General features: G+C 72.5%; 1 protein-coding gene across 2 annotated transcripts in view; it reads left to right on the top strand.

Moving 5' to 3' along the window:
* Positions 1-16,459, top strand: part of COL5A1 (collagen type V alpha 1 chain) — a 105,647-nt gene that overhangs the window by 81,854 nt on the left and 7,334 nt on the right. The window contains exons 43-64 of one of the 2 annotated variants that reach the window (XM_045846023.1): positions 486-593; positions 1,478-1,531; positions 2,470-2,523; positions 2,630-2,737; positions 3,641-3,694; positions 3,786-3,893; positions 4,947-5,000; positions 5,804-5,911; positions 6,367-6,420; positions 6,669-6,722; positions 7,118-7,171; positions 7,662-7,715; positions 8,497-8,604; positions 8,706-8,759; positions 8,838-8,891; positions 9,651-9,758; positions 10,830-10,883; positions 11,756-11,791; positions 12,105-12,158; positions 12,848-13,103; positions 13,813-13,925; positions 16,384-16,452. In XM_045846023.1, coding sequence (XP_045701979.1) covers positions 486-593; positions 1,478-1,531; positions 2,470-2,523; positions 2,630-2,737; positions 3,641-3,694; positions 3,786-3,893; positions 4,947-5,000; positions 5,804-5,911; positions 6,367-6,420; positions 6,669-6,722; positions 7,118-7,171; positions 7,662-7,715; positions 8,497-8,604; positions 8,706-8,759; positions 8,838-8,891; positions 9,651-9,758; positions 10,830-10,883; positions 11,756-11,791; positions 12,105-12,158; positions 12,848-13,103; positions 13,813-13,925; positions 16,384-16,452 — 1,770 coding nt within the window. The remainder of the gene's footprint in view (positions 1-485; positions 594-1,477; positions 1,532-2,469; positions 2,524-2,629; positions 2,738-3,640; positions 3,695-3,785; positions 3,894-4,946; positions 5,001-5,803; positions 5,912-6,366; positions 6,421-6,668; positions 6,723-7,117; positions 7,172-7,661; positions 7,716-8,496; positions 8,605-8,705; positions 8,760-8,837; positions 8,892-9,650; positions 9,759-10,829; positions 10,884-11,755; positions 11,792-12,104; positions 12,159-12,847; positions 13,104-13,812; positions 13,926-16,383; positions 16,453-16,459) is intronic. The other variant, XM_045846024.1, reaches the window with a different exon arrangement.

Below are 16,459 nucleotides of genomic sequence, written 5' to 3'. Positions count from 1 at the left end.
GTCAGGGGCCGCCTCCAGGAGGGCAGGGCGGCGGGGTGCGTGGCGGGCGTGTGTGTGACGTGTGGGTGTGCGCGTGAGAATGCGTGTGCATGTACGAGTGGGTGCGCGTGACTGAGTGTGCACACGTGGGCGCCATGTGCATATGTGGGCATGTGTGTGCGCACAAGGGTATGTGCATGAGCCTGCACGTGCATGAGTGTGCATGCATGCGTGTGGGGTGTACGCGGACCGGTGCACACGTGTGCAAGGTGTGCGCGTGTGGTGTTTGGCAGGGCGGCGTCCGCAGAGGACTGGGGCCGTGGGGGTGCGGCGCCTGGGGCCCTGCCCTCCTGCAGGGAAATGGGGAGTGCGGGCGAGCCCAGAGGGTCTGGCTGGCATCCTCAGGACGGTGGGCACGGCCACTCCCTGGGAGCTGCCGGCCCCCTGCCCGAGGGCCCCTCTGGGGACTGCGCTGTGTCTGACCACAGGTCTCCGCTCCTCTGTAGGGCGAGAAAGGGCCCCAAGGCCCAGCTGGCCGAGACGGTCTCCAGGGCCCCGTGGGGCTCCCCGGCCCGGCCGGCCCTGTGGGCCCCCCCGGAGAAGACGGAGACAAGGTGAGGAGGGCCCGGTGGCCAACCCAGACGAGGAGTGTGGGCAGCGAGGTGGCCCCAGGAGCCCCCTGAGCCGGGCTGGTTGCGGAACAGCTCTGGCCTGAGTGGTGATACGTGAGGCCTCCTCTGTTTGTGAGACGTCGTAACAAACGTCACACCCGCCCTGAATCATGAGCCTGGGAGACCTTAGGAGCCGTGTCCCCCCGCGTGGGGCTCGTGCGGGAGGCAGCAGGGCTGGGGAGAAGCTGCTGCACCCCCCCCAGATCCGCCCACGTCCTGAACCCGCCTCGGGGAGCCTGGCTCATGGGCTCCCCTGGAGGAGAGTCTCCGCGGCCATCGCCCGGGCCCTCTCTCCGGGGCGTGCCTCGTGACCCCCGCGTGGCCCTCGCGGCTGCCGCTCCGGGGAGGGGGCTTCGCTCGGTGAAGACGCCGGGCCCGGCTCCGCAGCCGAACTTCCCGCTCACGGTGGGGGCGAGCGGCATGCACTTTGGCGTCGCCGGTGGCATTTCCGACGCTGTCACCTCGCGGCAGACGGCACCAGGCCTCCAAGGGCGGGGGCCAGCCCTGTACCGCAGAAGCTCCGGGGGAGGGGGGGCTGCGGTCACTGCTCCAGAAGGAAGCGCGGTGATCGAGGTGTCGGCCGGCTGGCCGGGCCGAGCACACAGCCCCACCACGGTGTCAGACCCGCTCCGGCCCTGAGTCGCGCCCGGTGGGGGCTTCGTCCCCAAAGGAAACCGAATGAACGGAAGCGTGTCCTCCCGGGACATCGGCAGAGCCCCCCGGGGAGGCGGGCCCGCTTACTCGCCTGGGAAGACGAGTTCCGCTGGGGAGCGGGCAGGGTGCGGGTGGTGGGGGGCTGGCTGACGGTCTCCCCCCTCTGCCCGCAGGGAGAGATCGGGGAGCCGGGGCAGAAGGGCAGCAAAGGGGACAAAGGAGAGCAGGTAAGGACCGCGCGGGGCTGCGGGGCTGCCGGTGGTGGGGTGGCCGCGGCACAGGGCCACGTGCCGGTGGGCCGGGCAGGCTGCCGACGCCCGTCACTGCAGCTGGCGGAGCGACACCAGCCGCCGAGAGCAGACGGGACAGCTGACGTCCGTCCTTCCTGTCGTGACCCCGTGCGTGTGCGTGTGTGTGCACAGATGCGACGCGCTGTGTGCGTGAGAGTGCACGCCGTGTGTGCACGCCCGTCGGGCGTGGTCCCCTGTTGACCCAGGACCAGGGAGCGCTCACGGGCTCTGGGAAATAGGAGGAAACCAGGCGCTTCAGTGTGCGAGCTGGGGGCGCCACAGGGGGCCGCAGCACGCCCTGCCGCCTCCCCACTTGCCCCATCTGCTCGTCCGTTCAACGCTGGGGTGTCCTCGCACACACCTGTCCCACCACCGCCAGCTCCCTCCGGGGTCGCAGAACATGTCCTGCCTGTGGCGCACGCAGGCCTTCCCGCCGGTGCCAGGCGGCTCCCAAGGACAGTTGTGCCCTGCCCCCCCGACCCCGTGACCCCCTGACCCCCCGCCTCCCACGCTCCCTGTGCCGGCAGCGAGGTGTGTCTGGGGACACGCCCAGGGACAGGGAGTCACAGTGTGAGGCCCCAGCTCGGCCGTGGGCGAGCCGCGCACTCCCCTTGTCGGTGACGGGGGCCCCCGGTGACCCGAGTCGTGGGTGCCTGGGCGGGAGCCGCGCTGAGGCACGGCGGCCTCCAGCAGGACTTCTGCGGCAGCCAGCGCTCGGGGTGGACCTGGAGTGTCACGGGCTCCAGAGCTGCAGGACGGCCGCCTGTGGGGACTGAGCCGATGACCTGGGGCACCCGCCCCCTGCGCTGCCCAGCCCCTCTCCCTGGGCCTCAGCCGGGATTCGGTGAGCGACCATGCCTGCCTTCTCCCTGCAGGGTCCGCCCGGGCCGACCGGTCCCCAAGGCCCCATCGGACAGCCGGGCCCCTCCGTGAGTACCTGCGGTCGGGCACACCGGCACAGCCCCGCCCCCCGCCCTCCCAGAGCCGGTGGGCGCCGGGCACCGGCCCTCACCCCGGCACCGCTGTCTCCCGCAGGGAGCTGACGGGGAGCCGGGGCCTCGGGGCCAGCAGGGCCTCTTCGGGCAGAAAGGGGACGAAGGTCCCAGAGGCTTCCCTGGGCCCCCCGGGCCCGTGGGGCTGCAGGTGAGTGCGGGTTTGGGCAGGGGCGGGTCTCCGCCTCAGGGGGTCCCCGCGTCCCCGCCCCCCCATGTCCCTGCCCTGCCCCCGTGTCCCAGCCCTGCCCCGCCCTGCCCTCCCCTGTCCGTCTGAGATTGAGGACGCTCAGGCTGGGCGACGGGCCCCCAGCTCCCCACACCTGGGCAGCGCCGCCAGGTCCCGTCGCCCCAGGTGCCTGCACGCTGGCTTCTCACCTGCGGCGTCTCTTTCCACGGTCCCAGCGGAAACACCAGAGACCACCGATGAGCTGTGGGGAAGAGGGCGGGAACGGCCTCTCCTCGAACCGCCTGGGAACGGCGGCTGCACACTCGGGCACGTCCCGTGTGCCTCCTCGCCAGTGCATGGGGTCACACGCCCGTGTGCACACACACCCACCCGCATGCACGCACACACACGTACACACCCGCATGCACACACACGACCGTTTGGTGTTTGCAGATTCCCATGCTGTCCTGCGGGCGGGGAGTTTAGACCCCGCTTCCCCCACCTCCCTGCCCATCACGCGTCGTGTGGAAGGTCACAGAACGTTCTCTGCTCGCGGCAGTTCGTGTTTCTCTTTGGAAACGTGACTTCTGGTCACTGCACAGCCCTGCAGCCTGTGGTGGCCGCGGGGGGCCCCTCCGGCCGCTGCCCCGTGGGGCACTGCGGAGGCACCTCTGCCCCTCCGTCTGCCCACGTCTCCCTGCATCTCCTCGGGCCGATGCCCAGACCCGGGGTCACCGGGCGTCGTCCTGGTCAGCAGTGCGCGTGGAGGCACCCCCACGAGGCTCCTGACGCCTGCGGCGGCGTGGTGCCGGGAGCCCCGGGGACGGCCGTGTGTGCTGGGCGGGGCTGTGCGCCCTGCTCAGCTCTGGCCCCTCCCGTCCGCAGGGCCTGCCAGGACCCCCCGGAGAGAAGGGCGAGACCGGGGACGTGGGCCAGATGGTGAGTGCACCAGGGGCCCGGCCAGGGCGGCCGCTGTCTGTTTCCCCAAAAACCTGAGTTCCTCTGTGCTCAACGGCGCTCCTCCTCCTAGGGCCCGCCAGGTCCCCCCGGCCCCCGCGGACCCTCCGGAGCGCCAGGTGCAGACGGGCCGCAAGGCCCCCCCGGTGGAATAGGCAATCCTGGAGCAGTGGGAGAGAAGGTGACTCGCGCCCCGTAACTGTCCTCACGTTCTCTGTGTGTGTGTGTGTGTGTGTGTGTGTGTGTGTGTGTGTGTGTGTGAGAACCCGGGGCGCGGTGGTGTGTCCACGCGTGCGTAGCCGTGTGTGTGTCCAGCTGGTCCGTGGACACGTGCAGGTGCACTGCCCGGCTGTCCCTGTCCGACGCAGCGTGACGGTCAGCAGGTCCCGGCGGCGGGCCTGGGGCTGGGACCACCTGCTCACGGCAGCTTCGCGGACGACGGGCCGCCAGCAGAGGCCGCGGCTGCAGGGTCCGGCCTGGGACGGGGGCTTGTGCGCCCCACGGAGTCCGGGGCCCCGGGCCCGCACCGCCGGCCCTGGGGCTGATGATGAGCACACCTGCTCGTGTGTGCACGCCTGCTCGTGTGTGCACGCCTGCTCGTGTGTGCACACCTCTACGCTCGAGTGCACGGCAGGCGTGACAGTGCTCACGTCTGGCTCCCTGCACGCTCGGAGATCACCAGGCTTCTGGAGCACTCACCCTCGCTCCCGGGGCTGACAGGGACAAACGGTGCTCCCGTCCGTTTGCGTTCCCTGCGCGCCGTTTCCAGAACTTTCCTTCAGACGTCGGCCACTCCCCTGAGAAAAGGGCTCCGTCTCCCACGACCCCAAACCAGCCACCGCGCTGCCTCTGCTCACGCCCCCCTTTCTCTCAGTGCCCCCGTCCCCTGCGTCGGGCCCAGCCCCGGGACACCGCCACCCCCCACCTCTCACTGCTGCCCCCACCCCTGCCCAGCTGTGCCCCCACGGGCAGCGTGCCCTGCCCCGTCCCCCAGCCCCTCTTAGCTGTCCTGCAGAGCTCACTCGGGGCCACCGGGTGCCCCCATGCACTCTGCACTGCCTTGTCCCTGACCGTGACCGCCAGCTTCTTCCCGGGCCTCCCCGCCCCTCCTGGGGGCTGTCACAGGACACAGGACAGTGACCACGGTCTCAGCCCGGCCCCCTCCCCAGTGCCAGATGTCCGGGCGGCTGTGACACGCTCTTGTCCCGCCCTGACCACTGCGTTCCCTCCTCAGGGCGAGCCCGGCGAGGCTGGGGAGCCCGGTCTTCCCGGAGAAGGCGGCCCCCCGGTGAGTGCGGGGCTCGGGGGCGGGGCTGCCGGGCACGGGCTGGTGGGGGGCCCATCCACGAACGGGGGCCACACGTCCTCTGGGGGCTGCCGCACGGGGCGCCTCAGAAAGGGGGAACATGTGTGTGAGTGTGCACGAGCGTGCACGTGTGTGTGCACCCCCGACGTGTGTGTGACTGCCGTGTGAGTGTGTTTGCACGTGTGCACACAGGCACGTTAGCAGTGGCCACCCGTGGCCATGGCTGCAGGTGGCTCTGCCATCTGTGGGGTCCGGGCCCTCCTGCAGGCGCTGCAATGCGGGGCGGCCATCCCTTCACCAGCCCAGACCTAGAACGTCCCGACCCCTGCCGGTCCCACACGGAGTCCTCCGGGTTTGCCCATGCAGGGTCCCTGCCCGGGAGGGGTCCAGCAGGCGGCCGGTGGACAAAGGTCTCCTGGGCGTCAGGCGGCTCCCTCCACCTGTGAACCTTAGGGTGGGCGTCCCGACAGGGTCCTTGATGCCCGCTGCCCCGACCCAGGGCCCGTCCCTCCCGTCTAGAGGCAGTCGAGGCCTCAGAGGGTCCTGGGAAGGCAGGGGGGCCCCCAGCCGCCTGGTGGCACCGGCGGGGCCAGCCCGTCATGGGGAGCCCAGGCAGCAGCCGAGACCCACCCTCCCAGCACCTGCTCACTGCTGGGCCCCGACGACCCGGGAGAGGGCTGCGGTCCTTCCGTGGGACACCACCCAGGGGCGCCCGTCGGGCCGGCGCCTCCGGGAAGCTGCGTGGTCGGCCCTGGGCCCATGGGCGCACTGGTCTTTCCCCGCAGGGACCCAAAGGAGAAAGGGGAGAGAAGGGCGAGGCGGGCCCTTCTGGTGCTGCTGGACCCCCTGGACCCAAAGGCCCCCCCGGAGACGACGGCCCCAAGGGCAGCCCCGTGAGTAGCCGTCCCCGGCACCCGCAGCGGGGGCGGGGGCGGGGGCTGCCCTTAGACCGTTCTCACTCCCCCGAGGGCACGGAGCCTCCCGACCACCGCGCGTCCTGGGGAAGCTCCCGGTTCAGAGGTTTGCGCCCAGCTGCTCAGCGGGGACAGGCAGCGTACCGGGTGGGCTCCTCGGTGCCCACACCCGTCCCTGCGGCCGCCGAGGCCCCGAGCCCCGGGACAGGAGGGGCGGCCTCCGGAGCTCAGGAGGACGGGTCCTGCCTGCCCTCTTCCGGGCTCGCCGCCTGGCTCGGTGGGTGCCGTCCCGGGAGGGCGCCCGGGCTGCGGAGGGCCCCACAGTCTCCGAGCTCTCAGGACGTCCCGGGGGCGGTCGGCGGGCAGGTGGACTTCACGTGGCGGCGGCTGGGCCGCGAGCTGAGGGTCTGGACCGGCCTCTGTCTCCCTTTCAGGGCCCCGTCGGTTTTCCCGGAGATCCCGGCCCCCCCGGAGAGCCCGGCCCCGCGGTAGGTGCTGGGGTCCGCAGGGCCCCCGTCCCCCGTGGCGTGGACCTGCCCTTGCCGGCCCCGTTGCTCTCTCCCCTCTTTGGGGCCCGGCGCCCTCCCATGCGGCACCACGCGCTGGCGGTCAGCTGGGGAAGCGCGTCCCCACGCTGGCGCGTGCCGGGTCCTGGCCCCCCCGGGCGGGACTGGGAGTCAGCGCACGGCCTGGGTGCCGTCTGGGAGACTGAAGGGACCTGCTCTCGTCCCCACAGGGCCAGGACGGTCCCCCTGGCGACAAAGGGGACGACGGCGAGCCCGGGCAGACGGTGAGTGGGGGCCTGGACTCTGGGTCGGGGGGAGGGCGGCGGTGCACTCTGGGGAGCGGGGTCCCCCCACTTCGCTCGTGCCCAAGGGGAACCCAGACCCAGTCCCCGTGGCACCAATCCTGGACCGAGGCGGGGCCGGGCTCCCTCTGAGGGTCTGTCGAAGGCAGGGACCCCATTCCCAGAGGGGACATCGCCCGCCCGGGCCTGCCGGCACGGAGGTCAGAGCAGAGACCTGTAGGGGCGGCGTCACTCGGGACCGGGTGTGCCAGCGCTGCCGGGGGTGGGGGGACGAGGGGTCGGGGTCCACGGAGACGCAGTGTGTGGCTGTGGCGGTCGGTCGCAGCCTCCGTCCTGCAGACCCGCCCCTAAGCCCCGCCTCCCCTCTCTGCCCGCAGGGCTCCCCCGGCCCCACCGGTGAGCCCGGCCCGTCGGGGCCTCCAGGAAAGAGGGTAAGTGGCCCTGCGCACCCGGCCTCTCCCGCCTGCCTGCCTGCCTGCCCGCGTGGAGCCCGCGCCCACGGCCCACGGGTCGGAGCGCCCGTGCCTTTCCGGGGAAGCCCACTGCTGACTCCACCAGCGTGGTCGCCGTTGGGGGGGGACACCCACGGGGCTGAACATGCCTTTTCCCCGGGGCCGGGACTCCCGAAAACTCAGAGCGAGCTGCAGGCTTCCCTTCGCTGAGGGGTCAGCCTCCTGCCGGGGTCACAGGACACCGAGGTGCCAGTGGGGGACCGAGTAGAGTTGGCTCCCCCAGCGCTCACAGCCGCCGGGCGCCTGCCCCTGCCACACTGACCAGAGGCCTTCGCCAGCCCAGGGTCCTTCTGGCTCGTTCTCGGGGCGCACCACCCCCCACCCGGGCCTGTCTCCCCGCAGACCCCGCGCTCCCCGCCCGGCTTCTGCAGCCCACTCACCTCCAGCGTCTCTCTCTCGCCCATCCCAGGGTCCCCCCGGGCCCGCCGGCCCCGAAGGCAGACAGGGGGAGAAGGGAGCCAAGGTAATGTGCTCGCAGCCCGTGGGCGAGCTGGGCGGGCGGCGGGGGCGGGGCGGACCGCAGGGAAGTCATGGGGTGGCGCGGAGCTGCGGCCCAGGGGTCCTGGCTGTCCCTGCAGACCCGGGCCGGACCGCTGGTCTTCTCCAGACTGGAAGTGGCTCGTGGGTGGCCTTGGACACCGGGGGCCGGTCTGTCGCCCACCGGCCCAAGGGAGGGGAGTGGGTACTGCTGCTGGGGAGACCGGGGTGCTGTGCGATCTCAGGCTGGTGTCTGCACCCCTCACCCCCACCTCTGCTGCCTCACCTGTGGGGCAAGGGGACGAGGGTGCCCACGGCAGCGGGGGGGCATCTCAGAGGGCAGAACACCGGGACCCCGTGCAGTGAGCTTGCGGCCAGGCACCCAGGGTACCCGTGGGCCGGCCCCGGGACTCGGGTGCTCTGCTGGCCTCCTGCTGGGGACACCCGTCACGGCTGGACCGCGGTGGCCGCCGCCAGCCCTGGGTCTGCCTGGGAAACGGGGGCTGTGCCCACGCACGCCCAGGGCCGCTGTAACCGCTGCGGTGGCCGAGAGCGCCGCTGCCCGCACGGTCCCTGGGGACCGGGAGCCCCGCCGGCGCGGGGGATCAGCAGGGTGGGGGGCTGGCTGGGCCGCTGCCCCTGGAACGTGGGAGGTGGGGGCAGCCCCCAAGGTGTCTGGGGGTGTCTGGGGCTCTTGCTGAGACTCCTGAGCGGCGCCCAGGGCGTCAGCACGGGGGACCCACTCTGCCCGCCCTGCCGCCCTGCAGGGGGAAGCCGGCTTGGAGGGCCCTCCTGGGAAGACTGGCCCCATCGGCCCCCAGGGGGCCCCCGGGAAACCCGGGCCCGACGGCCTGCGAGGCATCCCCGGCCCTGTGGTGAGCCAGCGGGGAGGCCGGGGGAGGGGCACGGGGGCACGGGGGCACGGGTCCTGGCACGCGGTCAGCGGGGCTCACGCGCAGGGCCCGCTGTGTTTCAGGGTGAACAAGGCCTCCCGGGATCCCCGGGCCCCGACGGCCCCCCTGGCCCCATGGTGAGTGACGCCCGGAGGAGCCCTGGCGGGGTGAAGGGCGGGGCGGGGCAAGAATCTGACCCAGCCCTCCCCCCGCAGGGTCCCCCAGGACTCCCCGGCCTCAAAGGGGACTCTGGCCCCAAGGGGGAGAAGGTGAGTAGCACACAGACGCCACCCCGTGACTCGGCCGCTTCGCGCCCGTGGCCTCAGGCGTCCCTGCGTGCCCTGCGTTCGCTGGGGCCCAGGCTGCACAGCGGCCCCTGCGGAGGGCGTCCAGGCCCCGAGAGGAGCCGCTCGCTCTGTGCTCTGTCGTGGGGTCTCTGACCCTGCCCGCAGGGAGTGGGCGGGACCTCCAGGGGCGGGGGGAGGGTCTCACCTCCTCTCACGGCGGGGGGGGCACAAACGTCCCGACGCCCGGGAACCCTGGGAAGGGAGGCGGCGGGGGGTGTTCCTCTCTCCACTCCGACGCCCAGCCCGCCCCCAGCCTGTGGAGAGCTGGAGCACCTTCCAGAACCGTCCGTGGGCTCACAGGGACCAGACCTCGTGTGACCCCACGTGGAGGGCTTTGCTCTGAAACAGACAAGGATGACGATAATCCCGTGGTGGTCTGGGGCTCCCCCCGGGGGCCCAGGGACACCGGCCCCGCCCCGGTGCGTGCTCGCCGCGGACAGGACGGGAAGTGCATCTCGGGGACGGTTGTCACTCAGGCGCCCTCGTCCCCGTGGCCTGTGCCTGTGACTTCGCTTCTCAGGGTGGTTTCTGCTCGCACCCGCCGAGTGTCCCCCGACCTGCCCTTTCTGTTCCAGGAGGCGTGGGTGACCCGGAGGCACCCGCGACGTGGCGTGCTGCCCCGAGTGGTGGGACCAGAGGCTCTGCCACGGCCGCCGCCCTTCACGCCTTTCTTTCCCACAGGGTCACCCCGGCCTGATTGGACTCATTGGCCCCCCCGGGGAGCAGGGCGAAAAGGGGGACCGCGGCCTCCCCGGCCCACAGGGCTCCTCCGGCCCGAAGGGCGAACAGGTGTGTGGCGCGGCTGTCCCCGAGAAACTCCGCGCAGGCGGCCCTCTGGGCCCACGGGCCAGGTGCTGGAGCCAGGACAGGGGACACCCCAGGTCCCTCCGGTCCCAACGGAAAAGGGAGCCGGCATGGCCTGCAGTGCAGCCCGGCCCTGACTGCGGCAAGGCCCCCTGCCCGTGGCCCGTGGCCACCACAGCCTCAGGGGTGCGACGATTCACGCCACCCCCGTGCGGGAGCCCTGACCCAGCTCCTCGCCCGGGACACCAACGGCCACCCTCATCCCCGTTTGCCAGGGGCGCAGAGCGGGCTAGCCTCTGTCCCGCACTCCCCTGGGAGCCTCTGCAGCTCACTGGAGCTTGCAGCCCCAGCCCGGCCCGGGAGGGGGCCTCAGCCCAAGGGCTCCGTCCTGCCTGGGAGCCGAGGGGGAGGCCCTGCCTGGGTGCGGGGGGGTGGCGGGAGGGCACAGGAGACCCTGGGCCCCAAGGCCCCAGAAGGGCGACTGGAGCACAGGAGGCAGAGATCTTGAGAATGGGAAAGGCGTCCAGGGCACCCGCCACCAGAGGGCAGCCCCCTTCTGGGCCCTCAGCCCAGATGGGCCCCGGCAGTGTCGCCAACGGAGGTGCCGGACGGAGTCTCTACGGCTCTCCCAGTGACCCGAGTCCTACCCCCCACCCCTGACCCCTGACCCCGCGCCCCTGCCCGCTCCACAGACACAGGGAGGGGAGGCCCCGGGCTTCGCCCCGTGGGTGGCCCTGCGCCGGCTCCGTGTCTCGGACTAGGACACTGGAAGGGGTATCTCCGAGCGGCCTTACCGCCCCGGGGCCCTGCCGAGGCCAGGGGTTCCTCCCAGGCGGCCTGGGCGGCCGTGCCCGGGAGCAGTCAGCTCCTCGCCGCACTCGGGCCCCGAGGGCCGCACGAAGCAGGTGTCTCCCTGTGCGGAGCAGCCAGCCCTGCGTCGGGGGGCAGCTGTTAAGGGGACAAGACTGGGGACCGCGAAGTGGCCATGTGGACGGGACGCATGTCTCCACGGCCCCGTCCTGTCTGACGGTAACTGCGCTTTCTGCTCCTCCACAGGGCATCTCTGGTCCTTCCGGCCCGCTCGGCCCCCCGGGCCCCCCCGGCATGCCGGTGCGTATCCGGGCGGGGCGTGTGGGCCCCGGGTGCTGCTGGGAGAGCCGGGAGGGGTGGGCCAGCCCTGGGCCTCCCTGGGCAGACGACCCCAGGGCGGTGTGAGACCTGGGAGCGGGGCCCCAGTGGTCTTGCCTGCTCGCTCTGGTGGGGCTCCGGCGGACGGCAGCCAGGCAGCGGGTCCTGGGCCCTGGTTTCAGGCGGGGGAGGCCGGGCCGAGGGCCTTGTCTCTGGGTGGTCGGGGAACACGGACCTTCCTCTGCGGGCATTTCGGGGCGGTACGCCTCCTGCCACCCCGAGCAAGGCCAGCCCGGCCCGGACAGGAGGAGCGGGGGCCCTCCCTCTGGGCCCCCCGTGTTGTCGGGAGACCCAGTACCACGACATCTTTCTCTCAGCCCGGAGTCCCTACCTGCCCACCTGGGCCTGCGCCCGGTCCGTGTGGCCAGGGGACCCCTGGGCAATCCAAAACTGCCCCCAGGGCTGGAGGGCCCCCTGTCAGGGCAGGAGGCCAGCGCAGCCTCTCTGCCTTCTGACTCTGGCTGCTGGAACTGGGGGTTCCCAGCTGGGGCGGCTGTGGAGGTCGGGGGCTGACCTGCGGCAGACAGGGCCTTCCCTGCCCGCGTGTGGGCGTGCACCAGCCGCACCCCAGCCCCTCCCCCGCCCCCGCCCCCTCCCCCGCCTCCCCACTTGAGCAAGGGCAAGTGAGGACGGACTCCCGGGAAGAGGGACATGGGGGCGAGGCAGGGGGGTGGTGGCCAGGCTGGCCCAGGCGGGTCCATGGGCCAAAGGCGGGCGCTCGAGCAGAGGCGCCCCCACCTGCTGACTTCTGCCCTCTGACCTCCGCCCGCTGACCTCCACCCGGCTCTCCGCAGGGTCCTCCGGGTCCGAAAGGTGCGAAGGGATCCTCGGTGAGTGGCGGGCCCCCCGGCCTGGGGGAGCGGGCGCCCCTTGGGGGACGCCCACCCTGGACACCCCTCCTCCCTGACTCCTCTGGGTCGTCCGGTCCTTCCAGCGCCCCCCCCCCCCACTGAGCTCGTCGGCCGCCTGTCGTCTCGGACCCGGGGCTCGGGCCCTTGTCCCCTGCCTCCCAGGAAGGGCCTTGTCCCCCGAGCCCCCGCCTCGGGGGCTCCGAGGGGAGCGGGGAGCCGTCCCTGTCCCCGGCCTGTTGAACCTGCGGTCGCAGCCCCGGTGGTCAGAGTCCTTCTCTTCTCTCCCCCGCAGGGTCCTACCGGCCCGAAGGGTGAGGCCGGCCACCCCGGCCCCCCCGGCCCGCCGGTGAGCAGCCTGGGAAGACCTGGGAGTGGGGATGGGGCCTCTGACGCGGGGGGCGTCCGGGCGGGGACCCGTGTGCGGCTCCCGCCCCGCAGCCTGACGGAGCCCGCGGCCAGCGGCCTGGGGGTGCCGCCCGGGGAGGGAGCGGAGGGACGGGCTGCCCCGGCGAGCGCCGCGGGGGGTGCGCTTGGCCAGAGAGACGGGGGTGGGGGGGTGGGGGGAGGGAGAAACGCATGTGTGTGTGTGCACAAGTATCCGTGTGTGCCCTTGAGTGTGCGTTGCACGTGTGGGGGCAGGCTGCGCTGGGCGGGGCCCTGTCCACCCTTGGGCAGCACGGCCAGACCCCCGTCCTTGTCCTTGGCTGGGCCTCCTGACACCCCCCCAGGACGTGGGGCTCCCCCAGCATCAACGCAGCCCCACTGCGCGCAGCCTGCGTCAGTGGCAGAGGCGGGAGGGGGTCCGGGGGCAGAGAGTCCAGCCGAGGGCAGACGCCGGGACGTCGGTCCAGGCTGTGGCCTGCGGGTGCCGGGCCTCGGGTGCCTGGACGCGGTCGGGGCGGGACGCTCGGTGCAGACCGGGCCCGGCAGCGGGGACGGGCGCGGAACGTCCCCGGGGGCGGGGGCGGGGGCGAGAAGCGCGCCGAGAGGGACAGCACGTGCAGCGCGGGGCTCCCCCGTCCTCTCGCTCCCCAGGGCCCCCCGGGCGAGGTCATCCAGCCCCTGCCGATCCAGGCGTCCAGGACGCGGCGGCACATCGACGCCAGCCAGCTGGTGGACGACGCGGACGGCGAGAGCTATGTGGACTACGCGGACGGCATGGAGGAGGTCTTCGGCTCGCTCAACTCCCTGAAGCTGGAGATCGAGCAGATGAAGCGGCCCCTGGGCACGCAGGAGAACCCCGCCCGCACCTGCAAGGACCTGCAGCTCTGCCACCCCGACTTCCCCGACGGTAGGGGCAGCGGCGCGGGCAGGCAGCGGCCCCCGGGGCCCTCGCCCAGCTTCGGCGTTCCCGTCCGTGCAGTGGGGGTGCCGGGCGTCAGCCCCGTAACCTGACGGGGACGTCACACCGGGGGAGGAGACACGCGGTCCTGGGGGGGCAGGGCTGGGGGGCCCCACGGCCAGTCCCAGTCCGGGCTTCGGCACTGCGCGCAGGCCCTGCCCTGAGCCGTGCGTCCCCGTCTGCCCGGTGGGAGTGCGTACGCACCAGAGGGCAGGGTGGAGAGGGACGTGGCCTGAGTGTGGTCGGCCTGGCGTGGGCCGGCGTCAGTGTGGCAGCAGGTGGTGCACCCGGGGGCGTGCCCTGAGCTCCAGGGCGTTACAGACCCGCAAACCTCTGCCGTGCTCACCCAGTGAGCCCACACACTGCCACCCACTGGAGACGGAGCGGCCCGGCCGGCTGTCTCCCCCGGGAGCCTGCTGGCCCCCCCCTACAGCACCAGCCAGCCCCGAGAGCCCACGTCCAGTGTGTTCTTGGGGCCGGGGCTGCCCACGTCTCTGGGGGGCCCGGTTGGGAGAGAGCGCGCACCCCACCAGCCCCAGGGAGGCTGTGCTGGCGGCACGTGGGCCCGGCGGGGGTCAGCCGCCGACCAGACACGGCAGCTGCTTCTGGAGCCGTTGGAGTATGGGCCTCACGCTCCGCTCCGCTCCCCACGACGCAGGCGAGTACTGGGTGGACCCGAACCAGGGATGCTCCAGGGACTCCTTCAAGGTCTACTGCAACCTCACGGCCGGAGGCGCCACGTGCGTGTTCCCAGACAAGAAGTCCGAAGGGGTGAGTGCCCGCCCGCCCACCGGCACCCGGCGCCGGGTCGACCCAGGCTCCTCCCCCGCAGGGAGCCCGGGAGGCGCCCCAGGAGAGTTTTTAGCGGCAGGGGTGGCGGGGAGGCTGGGGGGGCACGCAGCCCGGGTTACGGCCGTGCATGGGTGCTGGCTGGGGGCGTCCCCGCCACCGTGGCGGGCTGCTCTCCTGACCTCAGACCCCCTGGACCCACGCGAGGACTCTGGGGCAGAAGGGCCCCCAGGCGTCCCCGAGCGGCTGGCGTTGGCCCGAGGCCTCCCATCGCTCACGTTTGTGGCCCTGGACCGGGGAGGGGGCCCCGCTGGGCGCAGTCAGAACGCAGAGCTTGGCCGAGCCGAGAACTCCCTCCCATTAGTGAGGTTCCGCCCCCTGCGGTTTCGTGGGTGTCGATTTAAGTGACCTCTGGTCTTCCGGAAGCCTCCCCTGGGTCTCGGGAGTCGGGTGTGAGCAGTGTGAACGTGTGTGTGTGTGCACACAGGTGTGTGGACGGTGTGTGCGTGCAGACGGGGCACGGATGGTGTGCGTGTGTGCAGACGGGTGGGCACAGCAGGCGCGTGGTGCTTCCCGTCGGGCGTGAGTGGGAGGCGGGGCCCGCCGTGCCCGGGGCAGGTGAAGAGGTCGCGGTCTCTAACGCGGGAGGCCACGGAGTCGTCGACCACGGTGCCCTGTGCATCCGCCCGGACAGACCTGCTCTGGCGGTCCCTCCCGGATGGACGGCTGCCCTGGGCGAGGGTGGCCGGGTCCCGGGGCCCGTGTTTGCCGAGAGCGCTCGGGCTCCGGCCAGCGGAGCGGGCAGCCCACCGTCCCGGCCTCCCAGCGGCCTCGGTGCCCAGGCAGTGTCCTCCGGAGAGAGAGCGGCCTGTCCCCGGGCCCCTCCCTAAGCCCCCTGTAGCCGGGGGGCTCTGGCAGGAGCGGAGGCTCCCCAGGGACAGGGACGGCCTGAGGGCCTCCCATGTGTGTGGGCTCGGCCCACCCGGTCCGAATGCCCTGGTCCCCGGCCTCCAGCAGCAGAGCCCCGGGGCTCGAGGGAGGGTCTGACCCCAGGGCCTTCTGCCCGCCAGAGGCCCAGGAGGGCAGGCAGGTGCAAATGACGCCATTTCTCGTCTTTTTTGTCACTGTCCTCTGCACATTGCCTCACTGGCAGACACCAGCAGGACACCCTGACCGGGAGCCCTGGCTGGGGGCGCAGCAGGCAGGTGGGGGGTGGGGTGCTGAGTGACCCCACAACCCCGTCCCTCCCCCACCCGCACCCTGACCAGCCAGGTGTCTGTGGGCTGGGAGCCTGGGCTCGGGCCACAGCGACGACAGCCTTATGCGGGCACACAACCTCTGCCCGGTCACCCGGGCCGCGGGAGGTGGGGGCTGTAGGCAGACGCTGGGGACAGGCGAGCAGTGGCCCTTCCGCTCCTCGGGTTCTGCCCCTCACAGGGCCGCCCTCTGAGCCGGTCTCACAGCCGCAGGTTTTGGAAACCAAAGCAAGAGGGCTGGGAGTCCCAAGGGGCCGGAGGCAGGCCTGACACCCTCCTCCTCCGGGAGCCCCCTTTCCCAGCCCCTGCCCGAGGCCAGCTCAGGGGAGAGCCGGGGGACCAGGACGAGAGCACTGACCTGGGGCCCAGGCAGAGCCCCGTGGGACCTGGCAACAGGCTGGCCCAGTTTCTGTCCCGCAGCGGGTGGGCCCACGGCAGCCAGGGCTCTGCACCCTGCTGTGGACCGGCCTCACGGCCCCTCCGGGGGTGTCCCTCCCTCACTCCCCCCCTCCCCCACTCACGGCTGCACAGCAGAACTGTGGCCCCTGTGGGGAGCAAACTCCAGATGGGCACCCCCCCCACCAACAAGCCAGATGCCGTCATCCCTGAGGACGCCCCCGCTCCACGCCAGCTCCTCGGGGACACACGGGAGGCGCCCAGGGTGGTGGTGCTGCCACCGCAGACACTTGTCCCCGGGCACGCACCCGCCACACCCATGGCCACCACACACACAGTCCAGGCACACACACACACACCGCACGCCCAGCTCACGTGCCGACACCGCACGCCCAGCTCGTCCACCTCTGGCTCCAGCAGGGTCACCTGCCCACCCTGCGTCCGGCAGGGGCCGTGCAGACGGAGCCACAGCCCTGGGAGCCAGGGCTTGGGGGGGCGGGGGGGGCAGCACGCCCGTCCTTCCCCAAGCCCGTCCGGAGACCTGGGCCCCCGTATCGTTGGCATCGTCACCCCGGCCTGGGGCCGCCCGCCCGGTCACACCCGGTCCCTGGGTCCCCGAGCGTGGTCCCGCAGCTGGGAAGGCCGCGCCGTGTCTTTGGTGCCGGCCGGGCTGACCGGCGGGGGCACGGGGCGCGTGTGCAGGACGGGGCGTGCCGCGGGGGCCGGGAGAAGTAACCCTGTCCTTCTGTTTCTCTCCCTCCGCACCCGCCTGCTCCGTCCTCGCCCAGGCCAGAATCACGTCCTGGCCCAAGGAGAACCCGGGCTCCTGGTTCAGTGAATTCAAGCGCGGGAAACTGGTAAGGC

This window comes from Phyllostomus hastatus, unplaced genomic scaffold (assembly GCF_019186645.2).
Source record: "Phyllostomus hastatus isolate PE091 unplaced genomic scaffold, TTU_PhHast_1.1 phas_contig_495, whole genome shotgun sequence".
Taxonomy (NCBI): domain Eukaryota; kingdom Metazoa; phylum Chordata; class Mammalia; order Chiroptera; family Phyllostomidae; genus Phyllostomus; species Phyllostomus hastatus.
This window is presented reverse-complemented; position numbering and strand designations above follow the sequence as displayed.